We start from the raw sequence: 9266 nt of genomic DNA on the forward strand, positions 1-9266 counted from the left end.
TATACAGTGTAGATAGAGATTGTTTAAAAAAAAAACACCTTAAATGACCATTTACAACATACTGAATATTGTTAGAAACAATGAATAGTCAAAGTTTGAAGCCCAATTCAATGAATTAAAAATCTGTAATTCTTACCTGTTTTGTCTTGGCTTGAAAAAGCAAACAAACAAAGAAAACAGAACTTTAGTAATCAAAATCACCATTAGCATATGTAAAAATGTTCATAAAAATGTGTATATTATTGGCAAAAAAACTATATTAAATGTCTGAACCTCTTTTGCTCCAACTCTGTAGAGGTGCTCATCTTCCCATAAGAAAATGCTACAATGGCAAAAGGACACGCATGTCTCGGACAGGCTTCTGTTTTACTGCTTCCCTTACAGATCTCATAAAAGTAGTACTGCAAGACAAACCAGCCTTGTTAGATATACAGTTAGATAATAAGAAAGAGAGGAAACCGTTTTGAGAACTCTATCACCTGTGTTCGCTCAAACGCCAAGAAAGAACTGGTAGTTGAAGATACTGCACCAAGCTGCTCTGATACATGGCAGTCAAAGCCAGGTGTTGGAGGAGTGAAATTCTGGGTGTAGTTGTCTTTGACCTCTTTCACTTTGCCCTGATGATTACCAACACAAGAAATGATGTTTGCATGTGGTGCATTTAGAGAGAAAATCAGCACAAACACTACAAAAATGCTTTTCGTACTTATGTAGTTTATGCTAGTTTAAAAAAAATCTTAAATCAAGCAGCAAAATATATTTTTGTTTTCAAAATGAAGTGAGTTTTTCATAAAGATGAATTAATTAATCAGCCAATAGGGTAATTAAAACAATCTTGTCTTCGTTTTGAAATAATTTTATTATTATTATTATTATTTTATCCACTGGCGTATTGTTTAGCTAAATTTAAGGAAATACTCACCTAATTTTGCCTTATTTTATTCTGAAAACAATGCAACGTTTTTACTTGTCTAGAAAATGCTTCTTGATTTAAGAATGTTTAGATATTTGGACAAAAAAAAAAGGCATTTCTTTGCAATGAAAAACTGCAATGGAAGAACAACAATCAATTTCACACCAAATTATCAAAAGTGTACCTTGGTGAGCTTCAAAAGCACTATGTAGCCAGTCTTGCCATCATACCACCGCTTCAGGTCAAGGCAGTCAGAGTATTTTGAAATGTAGACACCTAATTTAGAGGTAATTATCAGAATTATAATGTAATATTCACCTTAGCCAACCACAGAAAACAACTCCATTATGATAAACTCACTGCTTAACACCCTGTTTAACACCTACATTTCTTAAGAACCACACAGTAATTCTACACAATTAGACTCTGTTCATTACCTACATTTCTTAAGAAACACAGTGATTCTAAACAATTAGACCCTGTTCATGACCTACATTTCTTAAGAAACACGCAATTACTCTATACAATTAAGACATTAAAGTCTCACCTTAGAAACATTTAGGTCCAAATAGTTCTGATTTAAATGTTCAAAATAAAACGTGATGTATAAACTGTAAACATTAACATTTTAAAAAAGCTTTTTTGTTACAAAATCAAATCAAACCTCACAACATGTTGCAGAAGTTTCAGGTGTAACTCTGAGAAACTCTAGGAAATGTTATGAATAGCACACACAGGCTGTAACAGACCAACAAAAAACAGGAAAAACTCGTTTTTCTGCATTTATGGATTGGAAAAAGGTGCACCAGGAGTTCTAAGAATTGTCTGATTGCCACAACATGTTCCTCTAGTGAGAGTTTAATCTTTAGTTCTGATAATTATTAAACCATAGTCCTCACATAGCCAGGCTTTTGAAAGAAAGAAAATGTGGTCCAGATTGCAGTAAAAAAAAAATTATATCTTCTAGTACAAACCAATGACTCAGATGCCTTAAACAACAATCATTCTCCAAAGATTTGTTGCTATTAAAAGGTATAGTTTACCCAAAACTGTCAAATCTGTTATCATTTAATCAAACTTCACTAGTCGCAAACCTGTTCGAGTTTCATTTTCTGTTGAACACAAATGAAGATATTTTAAAAATGTTGAATAATTCCATAGAAGTATACATAGTTACTTCCATAGTTTTTGTTTTTCCCTACTATGAAAGTCAATGGTTGCAGGTTTCTAACATTTGTCAAAATATATTCTTCATGTTTAACAGAAAAAAGGAACTCAAACCGGTTTTACAAGTAAAGGTTGAGTAAATAGTGAGAAAATCTTTATTATTTTGCGAACTATCCCTTTAATTGAGAATAAAAAGTGTGTTAAATACAGCACTGTAACTATGGCTCTTTTTTTCTTCAGACTGGTGAACATAATGTGTACACACTTTCTCCTAAACCTGTTGTATTTAACCACAAAATCAGATTTCAGCATATCTTGAGCCACTTTAAGCCCTGACAACGCATCAACATTTCTGAAATACAAAACATTCCCAGTCATTTCGGGCCTTTTTAGACTCAATCATATTCAAACTTTAATACATAAACTTCATCCTGTCCACCTAAAAATGAATCAACTTAAATAAAACGTAAATAATAGGACCACAACATACAGTCAACGTCACATAAACTTTACTCTTTGGTTATTTACTCTTATTTACTCTACTGTAGCCAAGATAGAAGCTGCTTTTACACTTTGAAGCTTGCGTGAATACATTCACCCTCACAGGAAAAAGAAGTGGTTCAAACCACATAAACTTAGTCATACTTTAAAAACTTAAATAAAATAAATAAAATCACACACCACCCATGAATTTGTTATGAATTTCATGATATAGTTTAACTATTTACAATCACCTTTGCCTTTACAAACCTATTCTATCATTCTGAAGATGTTGTAGTATTTTTAATAGGATTTAAAGTTGCTCTTTAGTAGATGGTCCTTCAGGAGTGGCATTTGCATTACACTTATCTGGATTAAACTGAACTTCAACGGTTTTAATTTAACTAGAACTACACTGGCATTTCACACTACTTGCATCCCTGTATGAACTGTGCAATGGTCCACATTTGGGCTGCACAATATATCGTTTCAGCATTGATATAGCAATGTGTGTGTCCGCAATAGTCACATCGCAAGATCTGCAATGTTGAGTAGAATTGAATTTAAGTTTTATTTGACAAATTTTAGACAAGCTGTACAAAAATACAAGTATGCCATACATTTTCAAATAAAACCCAAACAAAAGCCCTGGGCTTGTTTCCATTGTGGTCCTCACTGTTAAATAAAACAAGTATGGCTTCAAAATACAGTTGATGCATAAAACAAACAGTACCTCCACATTTTAAAACAGGAACAAAATTATACACAAATACATTTATTCCTTCATTCATTCATTTTCTTTTCGGCTTAGTCCTTCTATTAATCAGGGGTCACCACAGCAGAATGAACTGCCAACTTATAAGTTTGAGATTATAGTTGATCAAAATTGATAATACATAAGATTTGCAAATACATGAGTCATTGCAAATGTAACTTTAGTAAAGAATACTTTGACTGAATTACTACAGTGAAGACTACTGTGTTATTTTACATTTCATAATTCAATTTCTGTACCTGAATACTGTTTGACTGTTTCTTTGACTTTTTTCATCTGCTCTATTGCAATTATTCTTGCTTGCAATTTGTTTATTACATTTAAACATGATTCAAACCCTTTCTATATCACCTCATTTGGTCTATATTCAAGATTTTGTTCCAAATAGAGCTCTTCAAGCCACTTTCTAAAATTGTATTCATATCGAAATTAATAATTACAGAAAAACAAGATATCGCAATGTCAGATTTCTAAAATATTGTGCAGCCCTAGTCCACATTTAAAAATATTATGGCTTCTTATTCTTTTTTTCTTCATCTATGTTAAGCTGTTTTGACACAATCTGCATTGTAAAAAGCAATATAGAAACAAAGATTTTTCCTTTTTAATTTATTTAAAACTAAATAGTAGTTGTACTACTATAAACAAAACAAATAAACAAAAGCACAGATGAAAACAATAGAACAAAGATATAAATTAAATAAACAGTCATTTATGTTTTTCGGTGGTATTCAGGTACAGGAATTCAATTATCAGATTTAAAATAACACTCTAGTATTGAAAAATTCAAATACAATTCATATTTTTTAAGTGGCAAACTTAATTTTAAAGTCAAACTATCATTTATTACACCCAAATGGTTTAAATTTGCTTAAAATCTTCCAGTCACAAGCCTTAATAACACATTTACATAAAAAAGTCATACTATTAGATTAAACTGTGGTTCCTGGTTAATTATAATCCTAATTTGACATTGCAGATCTTGCTACTGTATGTGCACAGAATTGCACATTATAATATCGATGCCGGAATGATATATTGTGCAGCTCTAATATCTTGCCAAAAAAATCCTAATTTCTCCATGATAAAACCATCTTCCCCAGTAGTTTATGGTAGCCGTGCAGTCCTCAGCAAATAACGTTGTCTAAATGTTTAATTTAGACTGTAATAAATACTTCAGTGTCTAGGCTACTTGATCCCATAGGCTAGTGGGAAGACCTGTGTAAGGAATAGCCTTCACTTTCTCTTTCTATAGATTAATCATGTCTCCTACATTGCAGTATGATTCAGTTTCACTTTTTCTTTCCATTTGTAGAAGAGATTGCAGACCTAGAAATATGCAGTCCACCTGTCCAAAACTGAAAACGCTTGTTATTCGTTTTTAACAAGCTATTTTTAAGAAGTTTTTCCTTATTATTATGGTACTTTGGTATGTGTGATTCAATGTTAATTTAATAAAACCATTTAGAAAACTGCAACTATAAGGTGAATGCAGAAATGATCTGAATCACTTTAATGAAAAAGCTGCCGGTGACATTCAGTGACAATAATACATTTATATCAAGTCTGGTCTGACTGGAACGAACCTTCTCTAAGATGATCTCATTGCAGTCACATGTGAAATATTATCACATGCATGCAAGTAAACACAGCAGGTTGTTATGCAGAAACAATCAGGAAATAATCCAATGGTTAGCTTTCCTTACCTTTCAAGGAGTCTCCAAGGGTGGAGCATTTCGCTCGCCCAACCAACAAGCCTGTTTCACCAACTTTCCTTGCCTGTGGAGGAACAAATGGGGTTTGAAGATTCACAAAGTTCTGGTCTGACATCAAGGTTGATTCAATGAAGGTTATATCTGTATACCCTGTTAATATCATCAAGTAACAGGAAGCCAAATGACTCTTCAAGTTCCTGTTCAGAGTATCCTTTTTCTCGTTTCTCAGAGCGAAATGCAGCATACTGTTGGAACACAACATTCATTCATTTGTAACATGAGATAAATCTCACTTAATCACTCAAAGTTTGCGCTGTAGAAAGGCTTACCCGTTGTTGTGAAGCAGGATTGTTGATCAAATGGGCTGAGTTGTATGTAAAAAATTCTTTTGATTCTTTATACAAATAGTTGTTATGAAGCGGAGCTAGAATACTTTCGGTAAAGGTTACTGAGCCTAGTTGAACAGGCTCCAGGAGACCTGGGAGGACATGACATATGACAGAATTACACACATTGCTTTATGATCTTTCAAAACACTCATTTTTTCACACCAAACAAAGAAAGCTGAGGATTTTCTAGGTCACTTTCTGTCAACATTCAGAGATAAGCAGAGAACACATTGTTAGGTCATCTCAAGGACGTTGGATATTTTGCTAATATTAAGCTAACCTGTAGGTGAGAACTCATGCTGTGAATGACTAGCTTAGCAAAAGAACTGTTTGGCGAAAAAAAAAAAATACTCATCTAAAACAAACAAAAATGTGTTCAACATTAAATTATAGGTCATTGCACAATCCTTCAACTGAAAAAAATCCCATGTTGTTGACTATATCAGGGACTATTGCGCAAGACTAGACTAAACTTGGAGGATTGAGTCGTTATGTCAAATATTAAATATATTTAATCATAATGACTGATCAAATTAATCAGTAACACAAAATCCATTATGTGAATAAGACTGCAGATTGTATTTCCAGCTTTTCTTTAAGAAAAATCCTGTTTTGTATAGCAGCAGAGCAGATTGATCAACTATAGCTCACTATTCGGTGGTTCTAACATTTAGTCAAGTTAGTTTTGATACAAGATCTAAAGTGCATCTCTAGAGAATCAGTTACTATACTTCAAAACACATTCCTTTCTATATAGACACTTAATGAACTACAGTTTTAAGTGTAGTAAGCATGTTTTTCAGCGTTTTTTTTTTCTTTTAGTTGTAGTAAAACCCATTTATTAATGTGATTAATATAATACAGATCAACTTTTTCAACAACTCGAAAGATGTATAAATGTATTAAAAACACATTTGTGGTCTTTATGTGTTTGTTATATGTACAAATCTTCCAATTATATACTAAACCTTTAATGTCAAATCAGCAGCATTGAGCTATATTCATGGCAGCAATGATAATAAATATTCAATACAGAATTTACAATCATAACAGCTGAACAAACATGAGATCTTTCATTTTGGTCAGTGATAAATATTCCTAATTATTTAAACATTTGCCTTAAAATATTTCCTGACTAAAAATGTGCCATAATCTTCTATAAAACTAAGATTAAAGAATACTTTCATGCTTTAACATGAAGAAACATCTGGAAAACACTAGTGGGCAAATAAGGCCCAGCATAAGATATTGTACAGTAGACAACTGAACATGTTATTATTAAACTTCATCACAAAGCTAACCAAATGTAAAACTAGCACGTGTATAATTACCAGGCCCATGCTGACTCAACTGCAGAACTGGTTTAGAGTTAAAAGCAGCCAGCCAGCCAACCAAACCAGTACCAGGGTCTTATTTCAACCAGAATAGATAGCCAAGTCGTTTAAAACTGAGCATATATGCTGCAACGATGTATATTTAAATATATATGAATTAAATTGACAATTTAGCAGTTTTGTTTGCAGTCAACACAAACAAAAACAAATAACGTAGCCAAACTTCACATAAATAGATTTTTGACTAAATATATATTAGTATAAATGTATGTTTACAGACTAGCATACATTACACGAACACTATTGACGTCAAAACAGAAACTAAACGCGTCAGAGAGTCCAATAACCCGAGTTACCTTCTGTTGGTCGTTTAGTCTCATTCTCCATGAAGACGAGGCATAGATCACAGGTTCTCGCTTTGCACTCGATATTTTAGATATTTCTAATCCTCGGCGGTTCACGACATTCCTGCTGACCGAATAAAACGATAGTATATTTTCAGTTAATTCTTGGTGAAGTGTTCGCTGGAAGCTCTAAAGAGAATTATATTTGTCTACGACTGGTCTCTCGGGTTGAACTGCGTTTTGGAGGACTTGAATTGTACTGTGTGACTGTGTTGCAACCAGGAAGCGAATCCGCATAAAGACAGCAAAGGCTGGGCTGTGAAAACGAACGGCTGCCAGCGAGTCGGTTTGAAATAAACGGTCGTTTTAAACCGAAGTGAAATTCTAACCGGGATTCGGATTCACTCGACAGCGCGCGCTTTCTACTGCCTTCGGTTTCCAGGAGAGAAGCTCGCGGCAGTCAAAACGAAACGAAAAAGAAACAGAAAGTCAGAAGTTTGCGTCCATCTTGCGTCCCACTCACAGTTCGTCTTCACGCCGCTAGTAGTCGCAGCACATGTTTACACGACGGCGTTCAAAGCAGATCGTACGCTGAGTTATCTCAAGATGTTCGGTTAGTATATGAAAGAGAAGGTGCAAACTGGTCATATTTAGATAATGAGAAGACGCCAATACATTGGAGTAAACAAATATCTAACACTGATCTGAAAAGACGACATTTGCTCTTCCGGTCGCTAGAGGGAGCTATCTGGTTTCCTGCATTCCCAATGTCCGGTCTTTCGCCTGTAAGAACATTTAGTTCTGGACGAGATGTTCACTGAGCAAAACAAAACAGCCTTTCTGGCTGCAAACCTTTCTACTGCCAAAGCCAACAAATGTTTATGAGCAACGATTAAACATTATTTGTATAAAAAGAAATATATCAGAAGACATACTTTAAAATACAAAATAAATATAGGCTACTTTACAAACCGATACAAATGTTGATTTAAATATACTTTTTTTGAATATTAGGATTAATAAATTAAAAGTATAATCTTTAACTTACACATGATACTCTTTTCCGCTGAGTATATAGCCTATCTACACTTCATGTAGTTTTGCAAACTGTCTTATAAACAAATTGATATATCATCAGTATAACGTACCTAAGGGGATAGTTCACTCAAAAAATGAAAAATTTGCCTTTTACTCTCCCTTCACTTGTTACAAACCTGCTTGAGTTTATTCTGTTAAGAAGGTATTTTGAAGAAAGCTCCAAATCTGTAACAATTTAACTACTTTTAAAAGTATATGGTTACAGGTTTCCTCAAAATATAATTTGTTCATAACAGAAGAAAGATTATGGAGGACGATACCTGCGAAAACAATAAACAGATAAATATGCCAATATATAAATGAGTAAATAAATCCATTAATTCCTACATAAAACAAATAAATATGCAAATAAAGAAATTGACTAATAAAATCCACAAATTCTTGCATAAATAAAACAATAAATATGCAAATAAATAAAGAAATTTACATATAAAACCCACAAATTCCTGGATAAATGAATATGTAAATAATTAAAAATGCAGACAGGTAAACAATTAAAATAAATAAACGAATGTTGGGGAATTGCTAGATTATTTACTTTCATTAAATAAGTTTAAATATTTGCATATTTTTTATTGATTGTTTTTGCAGGTTTTGTCCTCCATACAAGATACTTGTAAAAATGTATAACAACTTGAAGCTGAGTACATTTTTAGGTGAACTATCCCTTTAAAATTACAATAATCTGTAAATAGCAAACTGAAAGTATTATGCTTTTAATTGCCTTAAATCTTATTGATATTAGTGTAGTTATTTTCATCTTACTACATATACTTATAGCCGATATAATTATATAGATTTTGCTTTACATGTAAAAATAAGGGCTGCACAGTGGCACAGTTAGTAATACATTCGCCTCACAGCAAGAAGCTCGCTGGTTAGAGCCTTGGCAGGGTCAGTTGGCGTTTCTGTCTGGAGTTTGCATGTTCTCCCCTTGTTCGGTAGGGTTTCCTCCGGGTGCTCCGCTTTCCCCCACAAGTCCAAAAACATGTGGTATAGGTGAATTGGGTAGGCTAAATTATTCGTAGTGTATAAGTGTGAATGAGTGTGT

General features: G+C 33.3%; 2 protein-coding genes across 11 annotated transcripts in view; both read right to left on the reverse strand.

The window, feature by feature from the left end:
- The window catches only part of tasor2 (transcription activation suppressor family member 2), a 28354-nt gene extending 20703 nt beyond the window's left edge, over window positions 1-7651 (reverse strand). For 6 of the 10 annotated variants that reach the window (XM_087264319.1, XM_087264318.1, XM_087264317.1 and 3 more), the window contains exons 1-8: window positions 7130-7651; window positions 5380-5528; window positions 5200-5295; window positions 5042-5114; window positions 1098-1189; window positions 480-617; window positions 274-401; window positions 137-150 (exon numbers count right to left, since the gene is read on the reverse strand). In XM_087264319.1, coding sequence (XP_087120445.1) covers window positions 137-150; window positions 274-401; window positions 480-617; window positions 1098-1189; window positions 5042-5114; window positions 5200-5295; window positions 5380-5528; window positions 7130-7160 — 721 coding nt within the window. In that variant the 5' untranslated portion in view covers window positions 7161-7651. Of the gene's footprint in view, window positions 1-136; window positions 151-255; window positions 402-479; window positions 618-1097; window positions 1190-5041; window positions 5115-5199; window positions 5296-5379; window positions 5529-7129 lie in introns of all 10 variants that reach the window. The other 4 variants (XM_087264323.1, XM_087264322.1, XM_087264321.1 and 1 more) reach the window with 1 other exon arrangement.
- Window positions 1-9266, reverse strand: part of nr1h5 (nuclear receptor subfamily 1, group H, member 5) — a 612581-nt gene that overhangs the window by 325985 nt on the left and 277330 nt on the right. The window lies entirely within an intron of this gene.

Source organism: Danio rerio, chromosome 8 (assembly GCF_052040795.2).
Source record: "Danio rerio strain M-AB ecotype USA chromosome 8, GRCz13ab, whole genome shotgun sequence".
In the NCBI taxonomy this organism is placed as follows: domain Eukaryota; kingdom Metazoa; phylum Chordata; class Actinopteri; order Cypriniformes; family Danionidae; genus Danio; species Danio rerio.